The 24177-nt window shown below is 53.5% G+C and overlaps 1 protein-coding gene and 1 long non-coding RNA gene across 5 annotated transcripts; one reads left to right on the top strand and one right to left on the bottom strand.

Annotated features, from left to right (window-relative positions):
* Positions 1 to 139: 139 nt before the first annotated feature.
* C6H9orf24 (chromosome 6 C9orf24 homolog) lies at positions 140 to 22506 on the bottom strand. Of its 3 annotated transcripts, none has more exons than XM_039543039.1 (7): positions 22148 to 22506; positions 10988 to 11135; positions 7318 to 7430; positions 6024 to 6099; positions 4873 to 5081; positions 2654 to 2743; positions 140 to 295 (listed from the first exon to the last, which is right to left on the bottom strand). In XM_039543039.1, exons 1-6 carry the CDS (start codon positions 22280 to 22282, stop codon positions 2654 to 2656), a joined length of 771 nt encoding a protein of 256 aa, XP_039398973.1. In that variant the 5' UTR covers positions 22283 to 22506; the 3' UTR covers positions 140 to 295. The 3 variants fall into 3 exon arrangements, with proteins under 3 accessions (XP_039398973.1, XP_039398971.1, XP_039398972.1); XM_039543037.1 differs by having other exon boundaries at positions 151 to 295; positions 4868 to 5081; XM_039543038.1 differs by lacking the exon at positions 22148 to 22506 and adding an exon at positions 17608 to 17867 and having other exon boundaries at positions 151 to 295; positions 4868 to 5081.
* Positions 5286 to 12105, top strand: LOC120407411. 2 transcript variants are annotated; one of them, XR_005599944.1, is made up of 4 exons: positions 5286 to 5414; positions 5927 to 5992; positions 7756 to 7842; positions 11613 to 12105. It is a non-coding gene; the product is annotated as an uncharacterized LOC120407411 (long non-coding RNA). The 2 variants fall into 2 exon arrangements; XR_005599945.1 differs by lacking the exons at positions 7756 to 7842; positions 11613 to 12105 and adding an exon at positions 7198 to 7456.
* Positions 22507 to 24177: the final 1671 nt, after the last annotated feature.

Raw genomic sequence — 24177 nt, 5'->3', positions numbered from 1 at the left:
GAGCGGAAGGACTCCCCCGCCACCAAATTTCCGCCGAGGGCAGCAAAATGCCGCCCCCCAAATCCTGCCGCCCTAGGCAACCACCTAGGGTCGCCTACTGGATGCGCTGGCCCTGCACAGACGGCACCCTAAGGAACGAACACGCGAAGGTTGGCAAGACCCATTTTAATGGAAGCCTGACTCTGTTCTCTACCAGCACGGCGACGTGGGGTAGGACTCCGACACAAACTCGGGATGGATGACATAGTTATCCTTCTGCGGCCCACCGGCCTTCTGGAAGTGACTCGTGTCCCACCTGGGAAAGGAGGAAAAACCGATGGATCGTTAGCCTCACCCACGCAGGAGGGTCCTTGGTAATCCACTTCCTACTGGTGCTCATTAGGAGATTCCAGGGAGATTGCAAAGGGCAAGCTTTGGGAGCCATTCTCTTTGCTGATTCACTGCAGAGTGGTGCTTCCTCGTGCTCACCATTTTTCTGCCCCATATCGAATGCCTGGTCCTGGGGTTTGGGGAGGGAGGTGGCCTGGTCAGTGGGGTCTCTGGCAGATGGGTGTGGCAGGTGAGGGACAAGGGGCTAAAAGGCACATGGGAGCCAGTGGGAGGGACGTGATGTGCTCGGGGGTTCTGGGAAAACCCCAGAGAAAACATCTCCGCATAGCTAACTAGCCCACACTGGTGCTGTCTTTTGTCACTTAAAGTTGTCCCGGTTAATGTTGTTTTGAGTTTAAGTTGCTGATCAATTAGGGAACATGCTCGTTTAAAGTTGTGAAATGTTCCCTTCTGATGCCATTTGGCAGGCGCCTGTTTTGTCCGCTGCTTGCAGGAAGAGCAGCCCCTTGCAGCCAGCTGGTGGGTGGTTGGAACCAGGGTGGACCAGCAGCCCCCCATCAGCTCCCCCATCAGCTCCCCGCTCCCCTAAGTTCCCTGTGCAGCAGCTGTCCCTCCGCCCACTGCCATGTGCTGCTCCCGCCCTCTGCCTTGGAGCTGCTCCCAGAGACTCCTGTTTGCTGTACGGGGGGAGGGGGAGAAAGGGGGTCTAATGTCAGGATGTCTCCCCCTCCCCCCTGCTCCTGTGCCCCCTTACCCCACCTTCCATAGTGCAGGGGGGGACACACGACCAAGGGAGGGAGCTTCTAGGCAGTAGCTGCGGGTCTCAGCAAGCTGATTTAATTAACAAGGCAGTGTACTGAAGCCTGGGGTCAGCTACTTAAAGGGGAAATGCACATTTTTTCTCTCACACACAGGGTGTGTGTCTCTGTCTGCCCTCCCTCCTTTCCTGCTCCCTTGTAGAGTGTTGTGAGAGTTAACCCTTGAGGGGTCAGTCAATTGCTAGTTCATTTAGCAGTGAGGCATTCCCTGGGAAATATCCCACCCTCTGACTCCTCCATCTCAACCAAGCTTCACAATCAGCATCACTGTGTACAGGGGCGGCTCCAGGCCCCAGCGCGTGCTTGGGGCGGCATGCCACGGGGGGCGCTCTGCCGGTCGCCGGGAGGGCGGCAGGCGGCTCCGGTGGATCTCCCGCAGACGTGCCTGTGGAGGGTCCACTGGTCCCGCAGCTTCGGTGGAGCATCCGCAGGCACGCCTGCGGCAGGTCCACCAGAGCCGTGGGACCAGCGGACTCTCCGCAGGCACGTCTGCGGGAGGTCCACCGGAGCCGCAGGACTGGTGACCGGAACAGCGCCCCCCGCGGCGTGCTGCCGTGCTTGGGGCGGCAAAATAGCTAGAGCCGCCCCTGACTGTGTACCAGTATTAAATTGTTTGTTTAAAACTTATACTGTGTGTGTAATATATATATTATATAGTCTTTTGTCTGGTGAAAACAATTTCCCTGGAACCTAACCCCCTCATTTACATTAATTCTTATGGGGAAATTGGATTTGCTTAACATCGTTTCGCTTAAGGTCGCATTTTTCAGGAACAGAACTACAACGTTAAGTGAGGAGCTCCTGTATCTCAGTGGTGGTGTGAGTCTGCAGGAGTTTCAAATACTTATGTGGGGTTTTATGATTTCAAAGCACAACAGAGACATTAACTAGTAAATAAACCCTCCCACCCCTGCCCAGGTCGAGAAGGCTACCAGGCAGTGGCTACCCCTGTTTTGCAGATGGGGAACTGGGGAAGTGAGGTATAGTACGAATAATGAAAGCGTTACAGCAAAAAGGGAACAAAGCCACCCGCTTTGCTGGTCCTGGGCCCGTCAGCATCCAAGGCTCCCGGCCCCCTGCAGGTTTTGTTTTACATCAAGGTGGCCTCTTGCGACTCTTTTGCTAACAGCTTCTCTTGCCGTCAGGCGAGGACCCCAGGGTGGGCAGAGCAAACCCTCCTCCTTTGGTCCCTTACAGTCCTTCATTATTTTGTACCATGAATAAAAGCATGGTGCTGTTCCTTCAAAATAAGCTCCTCCCACCCTGCAAACTCTGCCACTTGCTCCGTGACCTTTGGCAAGTCACTTAATCTCTGTATTCCAGGGGCTACCATAACACATGCAATCATTTGTCACGATTCACTTGAAACCCAAATGAGGGAAGATCTAGCCTCTGAGGAAAGTCCAAGACTGTTGTGAGGTTCCTGTTCTCCCCAGTGTAAAACATGATTTTCTAGAGCCACGGTGCCCTTCCCCCACCACTGAACCTGGCTTTAACTTTCTTACTTAAGGTTCATATACGGGAAAGATTGCGGCGGGCTGTGCAAAGGTGCATAGTCCATCGTCTCTCGGCTGCAACCGCAGTATGGGATATTCCTGAAACAAACGCAAGGGTATGGTTAGCGATAGCACCAGGCGGCCGGGCTCGCTCATCTCTGCTCCCTCTCGTTTTGGTGGGCAGTGAGCTTACGTGGGAGCTTACTCTTCCTGTCTCCCCACAAGTGGGGCATGGTGGCATCAGAGATGCAAGTGGTGGTGGTAGGACTCTGGGGTGGAGCAGTAATAACAGGGAGAGGTCTGTCCACAGCACAGGGACTAACGTCCTAGGGGCAGGTTTTAGCGGTCCGAGCACCCAGACTAACTGCAGGGAAAACCAGATCCCTGGGCTTCTGAGCTCTGAGTTAAGGCTGCTACAGCGCTCTCCTCCACAAAGAGAGGTGATGCTAGGAGCGCTGCTCCTAGAGACAGAGGGGTTTTCAGTGGGCAGCCATGGGGCTACAGCGCTATCCTCAGAGCGCTAGAAGATTGCCTGCTGCTCCCCAGCAGCGAGGCTGTGACCCTGAAGGCAAGGCAGGGCTGGGGCTTCGGGATGGTCTGCACCCAGGAGCAGCACCTGAGCAAACTGAGTGAGAGAGCATCTGCCCACAGAGATTGCACTGAGTGCATGGAACAGGTTCAGAAACCCGCTTAGTAAAAACTGCAATTTCTGTGTGGCTGGACCCCAGGGGTGATGGGCACTTTATAAACACCGAGACAGAGACGGCCCACACCCTGGCGTGGGTTCCTCTGGGCAGCCTCTCGGATCCAAAGCAAAACAATACCCAGAGCTGCTACTGCAACCTCTCCGCCTGCCCTTCAGTCACTAACTCCTCTTCATGTTGCCTGGGTGTCCTGGCCTGTGTTTGCCAGGATTGCTCTCATCTCCTGTGCTGAAGGTCCCACTCTTGGGTCACCCTGACTCTTCCTGGCCACTGCCCCGCCTCTGCGGCTACAGAGCCTTCGGCCAGGCTTGTGTATATACAGTCTATATCCCTCTTTGCAGTACTGCCCTTACCTCTGCCGTGCCGGAGGGGATGTACCTGGCTCGCAGCCCTGTCCTGGGGAGCTGCAGGGCTGCTGCTGGCTACTCAAGCAAAGAGTCCTAGTGGCTTCAGCTGGGCTCACTGACAACTGCACACCCAGTTGGGTGGACAGGGAGGAGAGCACTGGGGTGTGTGCGGGGGGGAAGGGGCAGCGCACCCGTGGGGAGGAAAAAGGAGGAGGAGAGAACTGGGAAAGTGAGGTGGGGGAGGCGGAGAGAGCAGGGAGGCAAAGGGGAATGAGAAATGAAAACAGGGAAAACCCAACGGACCGAGAAAGGGGACAAGTGCCAGAGTGTTGCCAACTCTCATGATTTTGTCATGAGTCTCAGGATAATTACTGGGTTCCTTAAAGCCCCAGCTCCTGGAGTCAGGTGTCTATGGGATGACTTCAGCCTTCTTTCTTAAAGAAAAAGTAAGGGCTGTGGAGAAAGCATCAAAATGTGACCCCAGTGCGCCCCAAAGGCTCAAAAGAAGAAGGCAAATCAAAAGGACACCCAATCTATTCTTTTTACATCATCTCACGATTTTAAAGCCAATCTCCTGATTTTTGGTGAGCCTGACTCATGATTTTTGAACATTTGGGGCTGGCAATACTGGGAGAAGAACGAGTGAGACGGGGATCTTACCCCAGGGCAGGATGGGAGGGGACGGGGGGTGCGCCTGGAGGTGGGGGGAAGGTGTCGATGCTTTGCAAAGGGGCGTGGAAGAGCCCTGTTTTCTCTGCACTGATCCCCACCTCACCCTCCCCTCCTACACGCCCTGGCCTCTTCCGATCAGCTTTTAATGACGTTCAGTTGTCTGGGCCCTGGGTGACAGTGAAGGGCAGGGCTGAGAACACCCGTTTCCCTGAACGCTGCCTTTCCGTTCCCCAGCACCGGGCCAACCCTTTGCCCCGCAATGACCATCTGCCGAAAAGAGGGCCTGATCCTGCCTGCCTGCCAAACTCTCCTTCCGCCCAGGGGAGCTTTGGGTGCGATGGGCAGGATCGGAGCCCACGTTCTGACCCCCGTGAGCCCTGCAGGAGCAACAGGGAAGGACGGGGCTGGATTCTGCTCTGCCGCCCGCGCCGTCGGTAGAGCAGCCGAGCGAGCTCCGCCCCAAGAGGGAAGCGTTATGTGCACTGCGTAACCCTCCGAACCTTACAATCTTCTCCACTAGCTGGTTGAGCTGCCTCTCGTTGCAGGGGGCGCCGTCCACGTAGTAATCCATCCCGCGCAGGCAGTAGTGGCGCCCGGTGCAGGGGCTGTAGTAACCCTGGAAGGGCTTTCTCCCGGGGATGGTGGAACGGTGCTGAACGGAGGGGAGCTGGCTGCGAGACAAGCTGTTCAGCATGTTGACCACCACTTCCCTTTCTGAAACAAGAGGAGCCAAAGGGGAACCCCGCGGCTTTGAAATCCGGACATTCGCCGCCCTAGACGGAGAGCCTGGCCCTCAAGCGTTCCGGGTACAGAGCCCGTGGCAACTAGGGCGAAACCATAGCAACCAAGGAGTCATGGAGTCCAAACGGGGGGTGGAGAAGGGAGGGGGTGTGGGCTAGTGGCTAGAGCATCCTTGTGTGTGTGTGTGTGTGTATGTGTGTGTGGGGGGTGTGCACATGCCACGTCTCCCTCTAGTGGCCGCGGGCAGGACAACAATCTACTACTGCTGCCAGCTACTGAATTGCTTCTTTAGCTCTAGCTACAGAGGTTGGTGCTTTGGTGCAGAAGGGCCCCGTTGGTGACCTGGGCAGGTGGGTCGATACACAAGGGGTTGGGAGCCCTCCACAACATTTGCCAAGGGGAGTGGCCCTTTAAGAAAGCCCCCAACATCCGCCAGGATGAAGAGATTCAGCAGTACCGTAAGCTACCAGCGGCGGGGATCAGCCAACCCCACCGTGCCCCATTCCCAGCAGCCGCAGGGAGGAGGCTCCTTCACAGCCTCAGGAACCCTGGTAACCTCAGGGGTTCCTGACCGTGAGCTGCCTTGTGGGGTTGGTGAGTAGGGGAACGGAGGTAGCTGAGTTGGGGGCAGTTAATTGGCAAGTCCTGATGTCACCTTCTCAGCCCCAGAAGGCAGCGACAGCAGAGCTTATGCGCCAGAATGGCTCCAGGGGCTTCCTGGCCTTTTGCAGCTGAAGGGACCCAGAAATGCTGCACATAAAAAACCTCCCAAGGAAATATCTACCCGCTGCTCACTGTGGGAGGCCTTCTGTTTCCAGCCTGCGAGGCATTGTATGGATTAAAATCTCCCCCACTGGCTCTCCTGGAATCCCTGCTCTCGCGAGGTAAGGTTATAGGAGGACCCAGTACAATTACCGTAATTATTGAGCCGGTCGGGTTTCGGCGGGTATTCCATGGGCATCCCGCGGAGAATGGTCTCCATCCCTGCTTCCTGCAAGGAAAGATTCCAGAGCCTTCATGTATGTCCAGCAAACTTGCAAAACCCCGTTTGTCTCTGGATCAGGAACAGCCCAGGCTGCAAAAGCGCAAGCTTCCCTCACCCTGCCCTGCCCTTGCCCATGGGAGGTGAGAGCAGGCGCCATCCTTTCGTTGGCCTCTCTGCTGAGACCGCCAGCGTCGATGCTGTTTAGCGAGCCGGTGGCTTTTCTGACGTGGCGGATGCTTGGCCACTGGGAACTGGGCCGACACCTGAGTCATTCCACAGACTCCACCGAATCCAGAGTTACCTTGACCATATTCTTCTGTTTCTATTGCACAGAACTACACAGCACACGTGCCATGAAAATGGCACAGCCACAGATCCATAGGCAGCACGGGACTCCTCCGTTTGGGGAGGATGCGTGTGCCCGGAATGTGGCCCTGCCCCACCCCTGATCAGTCTCCTCCCCCCAAAGCCCCACCCACGCCCCATCCCGGGGCCTCACTCAGGCACCTCCCAAAGGCTCCCCCCTACCTACTGCTTCTCCCTCTTCGCTCCCTCCACCAGGCCCCTGCGCCTGCCCATCAGTCGCCCAACTGCCCACTGCTTGTGTGCACCTCTTCACCGTCTCCCACGAGGCCTCCATGCAGGCAACGTAGGGATGAGAAGAGGACGAGCGGGAGCGGGGCCTTGGGATGGAGTGCATGCTCCAAAGGCGGTGGGCTGGCTGGTTGGGAAGGCTTAGCCTCCCCTGGCCTCTTACACCCACCGCCTTTGCACAGATCCTAGCTACAGATGTTTGCAGTGTCTGAACCTTGTCTCTGAAAACACAGCTCTCCCTATGGAGGGGGAAAGTCTTCTTGTAGCTGGAGCAGCTCCTGGCTTCCTTCGGGAGGATGGTCTGGAGCCAGACGAAGACAGGACTTCGCTTAGCGTGCAGGGGCACTGACTCCGTTTCGCAGTGTTGAGCAGTTACAGATGCCCTGCTGGAAAGCGCTATGCAAGTGCAAAGAAGTATTATGCTGGATTTTGACCTGGGTTATTAAGGGTTAAATTTGCAAAGCAAAGCGTGGAGAAGGAGCTAGCTGTACAGTTCTTGTTTGGCCGTAGGAGGAGACACATGGGCTGACATCCCACTGGCCACTTTGAAAACATAGCCCCTTCCCCGGTCATCTGCTGCGCCCCGTGTAGGGACGAGAAGCAGGCGCATTCTGGAGGTCCAGGATTTACCTTTGGAAGCCTGGGGAGGTAGGTGGTATATTTATTCCATCCCGCACTGTTGTAAGGGCCTGTCCTCCACGTTGCGTACTTGTCTCCACTGACAAAAACTGGATTGTACTTTTCTGAAATGTAAACAGACAAACATTTCCTACCAGGGACGAAGAACAACGGGATTCACGGAGTCCTAGATGTCAAGGCCAGAAAGGACCCTTAGACCATCTAGTCCGACCTCCTCTATTACATGGGCTGGAGAATTTCACCCAGTTCCCCCTGGTATTGAGCCCAATAACTTAACGTATCTCTTCCAGAAAGACACCCGTCTTGACTGGAAGACATCAATCATTGGAGAACCCACCCCCACCATTGGTAGCTTGTTCCAATGGTTAATCGCCATCACTGTTAAAAAGTGTCATTTCTAATTGGAATTTGTCTGGCTTTAACTTCCAGCTGCTGCTGCTTGTTCTGCCTGACTCCGCTAGATTAAAGAGCCCTTGAGGAACGGGTATTTTCTCCCGGTGAAGGTGCTTAGACACGGTAAATCAAGTCACCTCTTCATCTTCTTTACGATAAGCTAAGCAGACTGAGCTCTTTCAGGCTCTCATAGTCAGGCTTCCTTCCCGCCCGCCCCCCCAATCATTTGTGTGGCTTTTTGCAGCACCCCACCTGGGTTTTCAAAACCCTTTTCACCATGTGGGCACCAGAGCTGGACCCACTGTTCCAATACTGGTCTCACCAGTCCTGTAAACAGAGGCCAAATCACCTCCTTTCCTCTACTCACTCCTCTCACGTTTATGCAGCCCAGGATCACAGGACCCCTTTTGGCCCCAGCAAACCGATTAACGCGTAGCTAGCCAAAGCTGCTGGGTTCCTTAACAAAACCCAAGGCAAACATCCCTGCCTTCCAAACTAACTCGGCTCCAGTCTGTCAAGGTGCATCCGACGAAGTGAGTATTCACCCACGAAAGCTCATGCTCCAATACGTCTGTTAGTCTATAAGGTGCCACAGTGCTGCTTTTACAGATCCAGACTAACACGGCTACCCCTCTGATACTAGTCTGTCAAGTGTGCACCGGGGAATCTCAGAATGCGGGAGGGATCGGTGCTGGTGACTCAGTATGTGCCACGGTCCCCATTTGAATTAGACAGGAATCAGTTCCACAGCATGGTGCAAGGGATTCTGGGATGCTGGAGGTGCCCTCTTTTGGATGCAACATACAGCTGAGACTAGGGTGACCAGATAGCAAGTGTGAAAAATCAGGACGGGGGTTAAAAAAAAAAAGCCCCATTTAAAAAAAAGCCCCAAATATCGGGACTGTCCCTATAAAATTGGGACATCTGGTCACCCTAGCTGAGACCCTGACCCCTCATGGCCTTTAAAGATCCTCTGGCCCTGTTTGTAAGAGAAAGGATGCTAACCCCCCATGTCCTGGACAAATTACAATGCAGGGAATGCATTCTGCCCACCTGAAGTCTCTCGTCAGTGTCAAGTGGATTCTTCCTCACTTCCCATCCTCCACTGTGGTCTAGTATCCCCGTACATTGCTGCACAGTAGCTGTGTGCCTCACCAGAGGTGGCTGCTGTGCAGTGGTGGGTTAAGTGAGCCCTGGGCAGAGTTTGCACATCAGGTGGTTGGTTACATTGGGGGCTGGAAGGCACTACAGAAATAGACAGTGGGACACCAGCTAATGCTGCACTTATTTCTTATTCTAAATAACTGTAGTCTCTCTGGTACTGCTGTGTGAGAACTGAGTCAAATGTGGCCTTCTGAATGGCGCGTGCTCTGTATCCCTGTGGTGAGGTTGGCCTTCCACTCAACAGCAGGCTTCAAGAACAGCAGTGGACAGTGCTGCTGCACCAGGGTTGATGCGGTGAGCAGGGCCGGAGAAACTAGAGCAAGATTTGCAACAATAGGCGCCTAGAGTCAGCCTCCGAGGGCCTTATTTAGGCACGTAAGTTAGTGGTGTGAACCTGACGTCAGTGGGAGCGCAGCACTTTGGAAAATCAGGAGCTTAAATAAGGATTTAGGGGCCTAACATTGGGCTCCTGTGGTGGAAACTCTTGGCCTAGGTGCAACAGCAAGATCCAACACCTTTAAAACAGCCCTTTTGGTGTGTCAGCAGCAGGGGTGAGGAACCCAGGGAGCGTACCAGGGAGCCAATTAACTGCACCTCTCCGGGGTGTTGCTGGCCTGGCCGTGAGGGCCAGAGGGAGAGAGGAACCACGCTGGGGTTTTTTTAAAATCAGCTTCCCTCCCTCCCCACTAGCTTCTCTTCCCATTTCTAGGATGAAGATGAACCTCCCAAGCGGGGGGAGACAGCATTGACCCAGCACCCGTAGAAGCCAGGGAAGTGCAGTCCCATGGTGGAGCCCCCATCTGCCCCACTGCGGGGGCCAGGGTGCAGCACCCCGGCTGCCAAGCTAGTAGGTCAAACGTGGCCTGGGCAGGAAGTGAAAATGGCCATAGCCTAGCTCTGGACACTGGGCTCCGGGGCTGTGCCCGGGTCAGCTGACATGTCACCGGCAAGGAGGGTCCCACCCTTCCCCTGGGAGATGATTCCACAGCCTGGTAGGTCCCCCCGTCTGGAGGCTTTTCCTGCTGTTCAGCCTAAAGCCTCCTTCAGGTAATTTCATCCCATCGTTCCCAGTTAGACCCACTGCCCCAGCGAGTCCTTTGCTGCTGCTTGATGGTTCTACCCTTCAAGGACATGCAGGCTGCTGTCCCTTCTCTGGTGCCCCTCGGGTGGCAGGAGCGGGCGTACAGGTGCCCACAGACAGTCCCATTTGCCCTCCCCGCCTGGTGGCAGAGCGAAGGGCCAGCTGGGAGGAGAGCAGAGACAAGTGGACCAGCCCGGGGCTCTTCAGAGAGAACAGGGGAGCTTAGCTAGCGGGCTTGACTCCATGCCAGCTGGGCGGCTGGCTTCCCCAGGTGAGCGCCTCTTCCCTGTCCGCTCCCACGTGTGCCGTGGTAATATGGAGGCAGAAGGTGGGGGTGGGTGGAGGAGGGGAGCACCGTGCAATGGGCGTGCATCCTGGGGAGCGGGAGGCCTCAGAGGAACTGGTGCAACCTCAGCAGGGCTGGTGGGGTTTCGAGGTTCTTGGACTCTAGGGTTGAGACTTTCCAAAGCACCCCCGGAGGTCTGGGTGCTGGAATCCCATTCGTTCTAATGGGAATTGGGTGCTCAAATCCTTTGGCCAGCTTGGAATATCCCGGGGTGGCGGGTGCATCCTGGCCTGACTTGTGAATGGTCTGTGGCTAAGCCAGACCGGCCACGTCTGCTCCCTCAAAGAGCATCAGAGAACCACAGGGGAGCCCAGCAGTGAGAGAGCTGCTTCCCCGCCGCCAGTGCTGGGCCAAGAGCCTGGGTCTCTGCACTGGGGAGGAAGGGTCTGTATGGAGCGAAACTGGACTGGGGAGGGTTTCTTGCAGGAGAACAGGTAGGGATGCAAAGGGTGGGGAACGGTGCTTGCTCCTGGCAGCCTTTGCTTGTACCGCAGCCTCCTGGCCTCCAGCGACCCAGTCAATCTGCCCCGTTCGGCACCCTGAGGCCCACTCTTCTTTAGGACCCCCTGGGCTCTGAGTGCAGTTCCCATCACTGGGTGGGAGCAGGCTATGGACGAGCTGGAAGAAGGACAGGGAGCTGGGCTGTGGGGCAGGTGGGTTAAACAATCCAGCAATACCTTCGGGTCTGGTTACCCAATACTTTTCTGGCCTATAGGCTGTTGGTTCTATCGTGTTCTTATAGGAATAATCCTGCACTGCATGCTTAATCATCTTCTCCAGCTGAGCTTGGTTCACCTGATTTTCCACTCTGGGCATCGTTAACCCCTAAAGGCAACAGAGAGTTGGGAACAAAATCAGTTAAACGTTGCAAGGATACCAGCTTGCCCTTTGCAAATTCCTCCGTGTTTGGGATAAAGCCAATTAAATGCAAGGCTGCAGTGAAGGGGGAAAGTCCATGGGCATCAAGGCGTGTCATGGCTGTTAATATGCTCATCACCGTGGCCACCCAGAATGTAACAACACGATCAGGGCTAGAGCTGAAAACCTCATCCTCAGAAAGCCTCTGCACTCGAGTAAAAGGAAAATCACCTTTAGTAGTTAGTCATATAGGGCCTATGGCACACAGCTGAGCAGTTCTGGTTACAGCCAGTAGGCGGTAGCTGTGTTGTATACCCATTAGCTAGTCAGTGTGCAAATCTGAATGCTCTTCTTCTTCAAAGTATATAATGGCTAACATGGTGCTTTTATCTGTAGGTATCAAAGTGCTTTGTAGAGGTAGGTTCCCTACTTTTATTTTTGCAGGTGATGGAATTGGAGCCAAAAACCAAAGGAGGAATCAGTGTAGTGCCAGGATTAAAATTTAGACACTCCGAGCTTCCCGTCCTACCCCTCGACCAACAGTCATTTGGGCAGAAAACAGCCCCACTACCATTCGCTCATGGATTCCCAGTGGCACTGTCCATGCACACAGGAGTGCTTGTTCATTTGTCATATGCACATGAATGTGTACAAGAACCAGCGCCTGCAAAGAGGGAGTTTAAAAGCTCACTACACCTCAGCCACTAACCTGGCTTGTTCTGGATATTTTGGGGCTACTCTGGTATGCCGTGGGTTCATGCTTATTGGGGTGTGCGCAGTGGAACTGTAGGGGCACCTTTGGCATCCTGCAACACATGATGCTGCATCAAAATATTGTCCCGTAACAATGGAGCCTGGTGCCATTTCACCATCCCTGGAAGTGATGTAAGAACACGTGACTATCTTCTCTGTAGGGAGGGTAGCGTGGCCGCCTGGATAGGCACCAAATGAGGCTTTAGAAGAGCTGGTTCAAATCCCAGCTGTACCATGAACACACCAATTCATGTCTATTTCCCTTCCCGCCTTTGGTCTGTCCTGTTTATTGAGCTCTTTGAGGCAGGGATTGTCTCTCTGGCCAGCACTCAGCAGAAGGGGGCCCCTCCATGCCAGGGAAATATAAATAGGAATAAAAGCACTTACCTTGGTAGCAGGGTGATCTCAGAAATACCAAGGCGCACGGCAACCACAAGGGTGTATCACCCACTGAACATGCAAAATGACCACCACGTCCTCCCCCTTCAACGCCCAGAAATTCCCATTTAACCAAGGCCCCTGCAGCGAGCGCAGGAAGAGCCCTTGTTGCTCTCCCTGACGACACACTCAGATCTCTCCTAACCCACTTCACTGAAGCTTTTCAACCGTAATCCGCTAAAAACATGCACAGACACGCACCACCCTGCACAGCAGGCTGCCCAGGGGATGGAGGTTTGAACCAGATTGGCTGGGTCTTGCCTGCATTGCACGCTCTCTGGACCGGGTACAGTGGGCCCCATCCTGCCACCGCCGGGAGACTCAACGTTGGCTTCAACAGAACATAAAACATCTCTAAACTCGTGACTGGTGTGGAGAAAGTGGATAGGGCAGTGTGACCACCCCTTCTCATGCCACAAGAACCAGGGTCACCCAATGAAATGAATAGGCAGCAGGTTTAAAACAAACAACAGGAAGTATTTCTTCATACACGCACACTCAGCTGGTGGAACTCCTTGCCAGGGGATGCTGTGAAGGCTGAAACTATAACCGGGTTCAAAAAAGAACTAGGTAAGTTCCTGGAGGACAGGCCCATCAATGGCTATTAGCCAGGATGATCAGGGTGCAACCCCATGCTCCGGATGTCCCTAAACCTCTGATTGACAGAAGCTGGGAATGGGCGACAGGGGATGGATCCTTTGAGGATTCCCTGTTCTGTTCATTCCCTCTGAAGCACCTGACACAGGCCACTGTCAGAAGACAGGATACTGGGCTAGATGGCCCATTGCGCTGACCCAGTGTGGCTGTTCTTATGTAACACAATCAGGCCCTCTAGCCTGTCAGTGCTTGTACAGCGCTGAGTGCCCGATCAGTAAATAAGGATGTACATAGACACACCACCTTTACAAAAATAATTGCAGTGATTTTAAAATCTCCTTTGAACTGCAGCACTGGGCACCTCAGCAGCCCCTTCCTTTGGGGAGCAATTTATTAACCCTCAAGGCAGGTCATTATTATTATCCCCACTTTACAGATGGGAAACTGAGGCACAGTGAGGGTAAATGACTTACCCAAAATCAAACAGCAAGTCAGCAGTCGAGCTGTTTAGAGAAACCAGTTGTCGTGAGTGTCTAGTCCCCTGCTCTGCTCACTGGAGAGCTCCCATGAATAGAACCCAGGCATCCTAACTCAAAGTCTCCTGCTCTACCCACTAGACAATATTGCCAGTCTCCACCTGAAAATCTCCAACTTGTTCTGTAGTGAATGCAGACGGGCAGCAGCACCAGGGTGCATCAGCAGGAATGCATGCGCACCTGGATAACCTGCTCCAGAGCTGGGAGGGCTTAAAGTAGAACGGCAATCCTGTAACCAAGGGCTATATACAAACCTTTCCGTCCCCCTGCCAGTCCCTTGCCATCAAACCCCTCCCCTCTCCAAATCAACAAGGGTGGGAATCCCACACAGGAGCAATGCACAGTCAAAAGCAGGGTCGGGGGAGCAACTGAGGCAAGGCACGTCAGGACCCATTTCTGCAGGCTGCAGCCTCCTATTGTGGCCACATACGTGAGCTCAAAAACGCCCCCAACCCAGAAAATACCTGCCAGCCTTTCAACGAGCCATGAGAGTGATGGAGAACTTCAGGAGGGGGAGCTCCTGGGAAGTGTGACCTGCCGTTCCCTAGATTTCTTTTGAATACAAATATGGCAAATGCTTTAATTTCACCGCAAGATCACCAAATGCATGGCTGGCTGTGCATTCAACAGCAAAAAAGCAGAGGATCAGACATACAGCCTGGCTGGAGATACAAGAATTAGCACCAAAGTTGATGACATTTAATTCAGCACACAGCTTAATGAATGGATGTTTATAGCACTTGAGGAGGTAGGGGTGACACTGTGGAGCGGGGAAGTAATGCTACTGTTATCGTTGTAAGATCTGGGTGCTTTCAGACACCTCTGGGGCCGGAGCCACCATGCAATCACGCCAAGTGGGGCTCAGAAGTCTACTGGCCGTCAGAGAGGCAGGAAACAAATGGCGTTTGCAGGTCTCTCTCTGGGTCAGGATTTGTGCAATGCTCAGCTAGAGGGGTGAAAATGCATCGGACACTCTGGTGTTTTGCACTCTCAGGCTGTTAAACTTTTTCAAAACAACCTTCCTGTGAGAGGGTCGCCACCAGAGTGCCCCCTCATGGCATGGGTGACCCTGCAGCACCCCGCCTCAGTTTCCCTTCAGTGATAACCCCTCCCCTGCTCCTGCCCAGCTAAGCCATTAACAAAAAGTCCACCCCTTCCAGGGTACACCAGCCCAAAACCAAACACAGAGTTTTAACACCCGTTTCAAACAGGGCTCAGTCCCACTTTCAAAGGGGCTGGTCCATCTTCAATAGCTCAGACGCTCCCCTGCCCACGCTCTGGGCTTAGCTTTCATCCCTCCGGGTTCTCTTTCATCTCCCCCACCAGCCCTTCCTGGGCTCACTACTCCCTCCTCCCAGGCCTTCCTGCTTGGAGACGTTCCCTGCTTTGGCAGGCCATTCCCAGCCCCTAGCTGGAGTCTCCCCACAGTGTCTCAAGGTCTCCTACCTCCCTGCAGACCTCTGCAGACACCTCCATCTCCCCCGGCCTAGACGTCTCCCTCATCTATCCCACAGGCCTGGTTGACTCACATGCCCCATTTTCACAGGTGGGAACTGAGAGACCCACCCCCACTGTTAAAGGACCAGCCACCCTGTGACCTCCCAGATTGGCTGGGGAACCATCTCTCCAAGTTAAGGGCCTCTCCGCCCTGCTCCTTCTGCAGCAGCGAGCATTGTGGGTAAGAGGTGCCTCAGAGAGCAGATGGCATTGCTATGATACTGCAATGCTTCCTGAAGGCCGGACGAGTCGGGCAGGGCCCATTTGAGTGGGGCGTGGAAAAGGCTTTCGGCTTGGGGACCATAGGCGACATCTAACCCCAGGGGCCATGAGAAACAGCCCACCGCCCATTTTGTCACAGTTTCAGTCTGGTCCCTTGCTCTGTGCCCTGTGGCTCTGTTTCCTTTCAGGGCTGTTGTGTGTGAGCGCTGGTCGGAGGAGGGGTCGGCCAGCATGACGTCAATTAGAAGCATTTATTTATTATGCTTTGTACTGTCAGATAAAGCACTCCCACCCCAGGCTCTTTACAATAAAGAGCAGCCATTAAATAGACAGACACCCTCCATTGACACCAGTGCACCATACCTCAAATCCCATCAAATATCTCCCCCTGTAAATCCACCAAGAACCTCCACCTACCACCCCACCTGGCAAATAGCCCAGCAAGCCAGGGACCGAAGATGGGCCTGGCCACAAAGGCCTAAAAAGCTCAGGGCAAGAGAGTCAGCCAGTCAACCGTGTCTGCTGTGTAGAATTCGTGCAAGAAAGGGAGGAATTGCTGGTCTGTTACTCGGAACAGCGGACAAGTCATGAGGTCAGCAGACGTATGTTTCCACTGTCGATTGCTGGATGAAACTGGGCCCCTGTATGTCGCCATTGTTCCTTCTTGTGCCTTAAGATCCACAGAAGATACAGGCCCAGATCCTCAAAGATATGTAGGTTCTTAACTCCCTGGGAATTAGGTACCTAAATATCTTGGAGGATCAGGGCCAGAAGCCCTAGCAGAGTCATCGATTTAAAGGCCAGAGAATCATCTAGGCTGGCCTTGTGCATAGTACAGGCCAGAGACTCTCCTCCATTGATTTCTACATCAAGCCCATAACTTCTGGTTGAGCTACAGCATGTGTTTTAGAAAGAGACGCCCAGTCTTGATTTAAAGGCTTTAAGTGGTTGTGAATCCACCCAGGAATAGCACACTACCTTCTCCTTTAACTAAGGTACAAGGGACCCAAAGGTCCTGGGGTTTGTCCCTCTGGGGGGTGAGCTGACCACAGGTGTGTCTGTTGTATGATGGTGACCTCAACAGACCAGAAGGTGAAAGAGGGTCAGATCCCTCCCAGTGCCCAGAAGGAGAGAAAAAAGAGACTTGTCAATCTGAAGGGAGAGGGTGTGGCTTGGCCTAAGGGGAGGGGCTTGGTGAGTGGAAGAATATGATACTTAGCTCGTATAGTGCATTTTTGATCAGTAGATCTCAGAGTGGTTTACAAAGGACGGGAATCTCATCCCCGTTTGCAGATGATGAGGATAGATTTTAGTTCAACTGTGACCCAGTTGAAGGGGAAGCGAGTCAACCTGCCTCCCAGGGAGCCTCTGGGTTGTGGGAAGGCAGGCTGGTGTTAATCACAGATGCCACTGAAAATGCGACCATGCCAAAGCATCCTCCTCCCCCTCTCTCCCTCCCAAACGCTCTCAGCATGGGCGTGGGAATCTTTGCAAAGCGCCGGACACAGTGCACCAGCGGACACCCCTTCTGCCAGGGCTGAAAGCAGCAGCCTTTAAACAATACACAACAGCCCTGCACAGCAGTTCAAAACAAGCAGCATCCCGGCTCCACCTGCAGCTGCAGTGGGATTTGGGAAGAAGGGCTGTGGCTATGGTGTCAGGGATGATACCCTCTGCCTTGTCCCGTGGGATCTTCAGTCACCACAGATCTGATGAGGATGATGATATTTTGCTTTGCAGGACTGTCTAGTTGTACACGCCCACAGTAAGAAAAGTCCCTGACCCACAGAGGTTGCAATCTAAAAGCCCCACAGCTGCCTATGGTAAAGGGATTCTGCTGCAAGCCTTGTTGGAAAGGCAGCAAAGAACCCCAGCCATCAACTTTCCCGCTAAGGGAAAAACCACAAAATAACCCCCTGGCCTGCAGCACCCTTCAAAATGTTTGGAAGTCTCCTGTCCCACTCCCAATTTAGCCCAAAGCTGCTGAGCTTATGTCAGCGGTCCCCAAATTTTCCAGCCTCGCATCCCCCCCTTAGCCCTATCCATGCCCCCTAGGACACGGACAGGGGTAAGGGGGCTGGGGCTGCAGCTGGGGGTGGGTCTGGGGACAGGAGCGGGACCTGGTGTGGGGCCGGGGCCGAGCTGGGAGTGGAGTGGGGCTGGGTGGTGCTCCCTCCCCACCCCCTGTGGGGGCTGGCCTTGGCCGGGACCTGCCGTTCTCCCCCCAAACATTCCTCCATGCCCCCCCTAGGGAGGTGCACCCCACACTTTGAGGGCCTTTGGTTTATGTCATCTGATGCAGTCCGAGCCCTGAGTGCCAGGCTCACAGACCATCGGGAACCCATCCTTCAGCTAACAGGGCTGTAGATTAGCAGCCTTAGAAGTGGGCGATTTACCTCTGTAATAAACTTGTTTTCTTCCCACAACGTAAAAGGACGTTCCCTGTAAGTCTGTTTCACGGTACACGGCGGTCGGTAAGAGTCTGTATAGGTGCTGATCGGCGTCTTTGTTTTATGAGCAAAGAGGAACATCTCTCAAATGGGCCCTTGGAAGGGATTCCACCTTCAGTCGAAACTACGTCTCAGCTGATCCCCAGTAGCCAGCAAGGGCTTTATGCCTGAAGTTAATTTCTGGAGTCCACCACAAGCCTCGCTGAGGGGTGAGACTATGAAAAAGGCTCTCTGTACTATTGTAGCAAATTAAAAGTCTGTCTCCCAAAGCTGACCGCCACCCCCAGTCACCAGCCCTGCTTGCATCACCAGTGATGTCACAGTCGGTTGGGTCAACCACATTGTAGCTAAAATTTAAAAGTGAGATCCCTGTGGATCCAGCCCTTCGGGCAGGTAGATTGTATCAAAACAGGGTCCTTTGGCAGATGGGAAACGATTGCCCATAATATCAAAGGCAACCCCTTGGCACAGAGGTGCCGAATTTCTGATCTGCCGGGGGGGTGCTCAGCCCCTGCTCCACCCCAGGTCCCGCCACTACTCTACTCCTTCCCCCAAGGCCCCACCCCGCCCTGCCTCTTCCCACCCCATTCCGCCCCCTCCCTCGAGCACACTCCGCCCTTGCTCCCCCACCCCAGAGCCTCCTGCATGCTGCTGAACAGCTGATCACGGGTGGGCAGGAGGCATTGAGGGAGAGGGGGGGGAAGGTGATTGGCGGGGCTGCCGGTGAGTGATGAGCACCCACTATTTTTTTTCTGTGGGTGCTCCAGCCCCAGAGCACCCACAGAGTCGGTGCCTACGGCCTGGCATTTTTCATCTGCCGCCTTTGGTGATTTCCTAGCCACCTCCAAAACCAAGTCAAAATTGCTCCAGCTGGGTCTCTCTCTTGCCATCTACCTGGGGCTATCACCGTGCTCTATGAGAGCCCCCTGAGATAACATCTTTCACCATTGCCCCATTACGTGTAAGGTGCTCGCTAGCACGGTGTCTATACACCCATGTGCCTGGCTGGCTGGGGAGAAAGGCCCCGTGTTTAGTCACATCAGAGGAGCCGTCGGAGTGTGGTGTGACTGGCTGGGCAGCGGTTCTGCAGAAAAGGACCTAGGGGTTACAGTGGACGAGAAGCTGGATATGAGTCGACAGACAGTGTGCCCTTGTTGCCAAGAAGGCTAATGGCATTTTGGGCTGTATAAGTAGGGGCATTGCCAGCAGACTGAGAGACATGATCATTCCCCTCTATTCGACATTGGTGAGGCCTCATCTGGAGCACTGTGTCCAGTTTTGGGCCCCACACTACAAGGAGGATGTGGAAAAATTGGAAAGAGTCCAGCGAAGAGCAACAAAAATGATTAGGGGGCTGGAGCACATGACTTATGAGGAGAGGCTGAGGGAACTGGGATTGTTTAGTCTGCAGAAGAGAAGAATGAGGGGGGATTTGATAGCAGCTTTCAACTACTTGAAGGGGAGTTGCAAAGAGGATGGAGCTCGGCTGTTCTCAGTGGTGGCAGATGACAGAACAAGGAGTGATGGTCTCAAGTTGTAGTGGGGGAGGTCTAGGTTGGATATTAGGAAACACTATTTCACTAGGAAGGTGGTGAAGCACTGGAATGGGTTACCTAGGGAGGTGGTGGAATCTCCTTCCTTAGAGGTTTTTAAGGCCTGGCTTGACGAAGCCCTGGCTGGGATGATTTAGCTGGGGATTGGTCCTACTTTGAGCAGGGGGTGGGACTAGATGACCTCCTGAAGTCCCTTCCAACCCTCATATTCTATGATTCTATGAGACTAAGGTGGTGGGCGGCGTGAGCAGAGGCCAAAGCATCCCTGGAGCCTGAGACATGCAGGAGTGAGCAGGGGCATCTCAGTGAGAGGAGCCCAGGATGTGAGCTGGGGCATAGGGGTTAGGGTAGCAGGAGGCGAGTACATTGGACTATGATGCATACAGACACGAACCGATTTAATAGCAAGTGCAGTAATTGAGAAATAACACAATACATTAACTGTCGGCCATTTAAATGGAGGCAAAGAGGGGGATAGTCAGGTACCTGGTAATCAGCAGGGTACAAAGGCTGGCTGGAGAGAGAGGTCGGCTCATTAGGAGAAATGAGGTTTGGCTTAGACACATCCCCATAAAACATAGTGTGACCCCCTGCCTAGGATGTTGGCAGCAGGAATCAGACCTGAGCCTTCTAGAGCTAAAAATCCCAGCTCTAGCCCCTGGCAGGCTCTAGCAGACTGATAAACCTCCATGTGGCCTGGCCACACTGCATTAGTAGGGGTTACAGAAATGACACCCCCTTCTTCCATTGCCAGGTCCCCAGCATCCTGCGGAGCTCTCTCATCCCCACCGCCGCGTCCATCCAAGGGGATGGCTTGTCGGATCTTTCTGACCATGACTGCCTGAGCGGGCTGCACCGCCTCTCAGCCTCGGGCGCTTGGGAGCCAGCCTCTCTGTCGCAGTCTTTGCTGTTCACTTTATGACCAATGACTCCCTCCCACTAATTGGAGTGATTATAGAGTATTGGTGATGGGAAGTAGATAATTAATAATTAGCTGCTTCTGGCAGCACTTCCTGGAGTACAGCATGTCTTTCCTCCTCAGCCTGCAGCGAGCTTCTGTTGCAATGAGCTGGCTGGGGTGTGCATGCAATGCTGTCCCCTACTATATAGAACCAGAGCTGCTTAGCTGTGTGTCATACGCCCCATATTGCTAAGTGCCCAGGCTGAGCCTGCATTGCCTCAAAAGAGCCTCTCTGTGATTGTTTAACCCCCCTTTTTTGGATGCTCTCACTCTGCGCCTCAGCTCTAAAACATTTTCTAATGGTCATTCACCAGTTCTGCCACAATCTGGACAGCAGAGGGTGCCGGGTACCATATTCTAAGCCAAAGGACAGATGCATAGAGGGATGTAGTGGAAAGTTCATGCACAGAGAAAGAAGCTGGCTGGCTGCTCAGATACCATGTCTGTGGAGAACAGTCTGAACCTGGAGGCAGGGGAACTTTTGCATATTATGTTCATTGTTACCAGCTGGCAAAAATTCATCCGACATTTGCGTATAGGCTGTTCTGCAGGGTTTTCATCCACAGATCTAACTCACATGGCATGTTTCAAAATCTCTAATAACAAAATTACTGTGATGACTTGTGCAGGCCGTGACAGCTGGGAACCCCCCAACAGGCCAGTTCTAGCTTGGCCATGCACAGAGCCTCAGAACCAAGGAGACTAACTAGGATCCACTGAAAGACACGACAAAAGTCCAGTCTGCGATCTCTGGAGTGTCTTTAACCAGAGTTGGTTTGCCCCCAAATTTTGGCACCTAATTTGGATAAAACTATGGTCCATAGAGACAATAGGTCCCAGCATGCAATGTCACATCAAAATCTAAATGGCCAGGACATATTCCATTACAGTCAACGCGTGGGACATGTTGCCGGGGATGTTTTGAAGGCCAAAAGTATAACCGGGTTCAAAAAAGAATTAAATAAGTTCATGGAGTCCATCAATGGCTATTAGCCAAGATAGTCAGGGACGCAACCTCATGCTCCAGCTGTCCCCAAACCTCCAGCTGCCAGAAGCTGGGAGTAGACGACAGGGGATGGATCACTCTGTAACTGCCCTGTTTGTTCATTCCCTCTGAAGCATCTGGCATGGGCCACTGTGAGTGACAGGCTCCTGGGCTAGCTAGACCACTGGTCTGACCCAGTATGGCCAAATTTTATGTTGTGACCTATAGTCTCCATGGACCACCTCTGTGTATTATTTTATAGCACCTACAGCCAGGTGCTTCACCATGCTAACAATGAAATTCCTGCCCTGTAAGAGTTATGGCTGGCCCGAAGGACACCATGACTTCAGTACAGACTGTTGTTAGTGAAAGCTTTCCATTTGGGACTAGCATGCAGCTCTTCTGGCACAGAGGAACATGAACAAATGAAAATGTGGCCTCCTGGCTCAGGCAGTAGACTGGGCCCCTGGAGACATGAATTCTGTTCCTTTCTCTGCCACTGACCTGCTGGGTGACCTTGGTCAAATCACTTTCCCTTGCCTTGCCTCAGTTTCCCCATCTTAAAATGGAGAGAACGATACTGGCCTCTTATGAAAAGTGCTATTTAAGCATTACAGTAGCTGCATTTATTATTTCCCTCCCACAGCAGTAGTGACCAGCGCTCATTTATAAACGAGGATAACAACAGACTGCCTCTCACTCACCAGCTGCACTTATAGGTAGTTTAAACCGATACTGTTACCACCACGCTGGCACGGCTGCACAGTCAAAACGCTAAGTGGAAAGGGGAGACCCACATTTTATGAGGACACCCAAAACGTCATAAAAATCAGCATCGGAAGGGCTTATGGGGCTCCATGGTGGGGCTCCTCTGTAAACAGGCCATGCAGAGGAGCTCCATGGTGGCAGAGCTTAGAAGCACTACAGAAGCTGAGATCCTGTGCCTGATAACACTGCCTACTGGGGGAGTGGGGCGGGGAGATTTACCTCCGTCACAAACTTATTTTCTTTCCACAGAGTATTCGGAGGTTCCTGGAAGGTTTTTCTCATGCTATTCGGTGCTCTGTAGGAGTCCGTGTAGGTGCTGATGGGGGTCTTGGTTTTACGGGCGAAGAGGAACATCTTGAAACACACCCGTGTGGGGGAATCCTTCTTCAAATACACTCAGCGACTCCACAGGTCACGGGGACACCCAGTGGGGTCAACTTCATCCGCCAAGGGGTCTTGTGCCTCAACGTCATTAGATTAGGAGTCCCCACCCCCTCAAACGTCTGTGGCTGGAGGGGAAGGGAGAGGGGCTCTGCATGCTGGGGTGGCAAACTAACGTGTGTTCCTTGAATGTGACAGCCTCTCCCACTCACCAGCCCTGCTTGCATCACAGGTGATGTCACAGTAAATGAGCAGGGAGATTTCATCACCTCCAGAGTCAATGCCTTTGCATTTGCTCCAAGTTCCAACCTATATGTAATATGCTGTGCTGCTATTAACACGAGGAACCAGAAAATCCTAGTCCGAGGACACGTACCTTTTCCCAGTAGGTTGCCACATTCTCCAGTGGCATTCTGTTCCGGGGGACACCATTTTGCTGTATGTCTTCTGCTCTCTTGTCCATAGCAGGAGCAATGCTCTCTTATTAAGGTTATTTGGTACATGCCAGCAATGTGCTTGGTCCCACACCAGGCATAAATGAAAATGTCTCTTGCAGTAAGAAGTTTGCACTCTAAGGTCCTGATTATGCAAACTTCTCCACGTGGGTGGAGCCTGCATCCATGTGAGCAGGTTGCAGGATTGAGGCCTTAGGGTATGTTTACCCGGCAATGTAAGCCCAGGGTTAAGAGAACTCAAGTTAGCAGACCTGGGTTTGTTAACCTAGGACTTGAATGTCTACGCTCATCTGTAACCCCAGGTTAGGAATTGTGAACCCTGGCTCCCAACCTGGGAGTTCAGCATCTACACTGCATTATGCAGGCCTGAGTCCAACCTCCCATATCCCAGACCTCCTAGCGCTCTCCCAAAATGCTCCTCACCACAGCCCAGGCTCCCTGGGTGGCTCTTATCATGGCCTGGGTCTGGGTTCTGGTGTGGCCAAGGGGCGGGGCCATGGGGGAATAGGAGGAGCAGGAGGTGGCACCACAGAGCGGGGCGGGGCTCCTGTTTTTGCATTTTGAAAAGGCGGCTACCCTAGGGCCCACATTGCGCCCAGGCAGTGGGCAGACCTGCTATGTTATTTGAGTTAGCAACTGCAGGCCTTGATGTTAAAGATCCCCAAAGCATGGGTGCACCCTCTGGCCTGCCCATTCTCCCTTCTCCGAGGCCTGGGGAGACTCTGGGGTGACACCTCCTATGCTGCTGGTGGGACCCAGAATCGCTGGAGAGGAGGGGATGGGATGATCGAAGGGAGCTTCTGGTTATCTGGGGGTCATTTAGTTATCAACATTTAGCCCTGGTTCCTTCCTAGTCCCCTGTATATTTAACCCTATCCTTTCCGCTTGTAGACGGCCTGGTCTCGGCTTGCCATGGGCAGGTGCTGGGTTCCTTTCAGATTGTTAGATGTGGCCCCTTGTCTTCAACAGAGCGATGCTGATTGACGCCAGCTGAGGGTCTGGCACAGTGGGTTTACCCTGTTGGTGAAATTTACCCCTTTGCAGAGGGCCAGTGCATAGTGTCTGCATCGCACAGGCCCATGCTTGAGTGGTGCATAGCCCTAGTGCTGGCTGGCTGTGTGCACAGAGGTGAATTTCACCCAGGGTGAGGTGGGTCTCACAGAGATGGGTGGGTGAGCTGAGGAATTCAGTGGGTTGCTGTTGGTGATATTTGGGAGGGAGATGTCACCTAGCAACAGTCAGACGGGGTGCAGAATGGGTCTGCGGTGACTGAAACCAGAATATGCTACACGGGGTAAAAGGAGGTGGTTGTGTTGGCTGGTTTGGAGGAGGTATGTGATTTGCAGCGTCCCAGGGAAGAATGGCTGCCCAAGTTCCCCATTGCCCACGGGAGAAAGCAGGCACTGAGCTGCC

The sequence above is a fragment of the Mauremys reevesii genome, linkage group 6, assembly GCF_016161935.1.
Source record: "Mauremys reevesii isolate NIE-2019 linkage group 6, ASM1616193v1, whole genome shotgun sequence".
Classification (NCBI taxonomy): Eukaryota; Metazoa; Chordata; order Testudines; family Geoemydidae; genus Mauremys; species Mauremys reevesii.
This window is presented reverse-complemented; position numbering and strand designations above follow the sequence as displayed.

What these genes read in the sequence shown, in the direction of transcription:
- C6H9orf24 (XM_039543037.1), bottom strand. Translation starts at nt 22,282, where the DNA reads ATGTTCCTCTTCGCCCGTAAAACCAAGACCCCCATCAGCACCTACACG. An exon ending in TTGGGTAACCAGACCCGAAG is followed by an intron (nt 7,431 to 10,987) that starts GTATTGCTGGAT and finishes TTTACATTTCAG; the next exon opens with AAAAGTACAATCCAGTTTTT. An exon ending in ACCTCCCCAGGCTTCCAAAG is followed by an intron (nt 6,100 to 7,317) that starts GTAAATCCTGGA and finishes CTTTCCTTGCAG; the next exon opens with GAAGCAGGGATGGAGACCAT.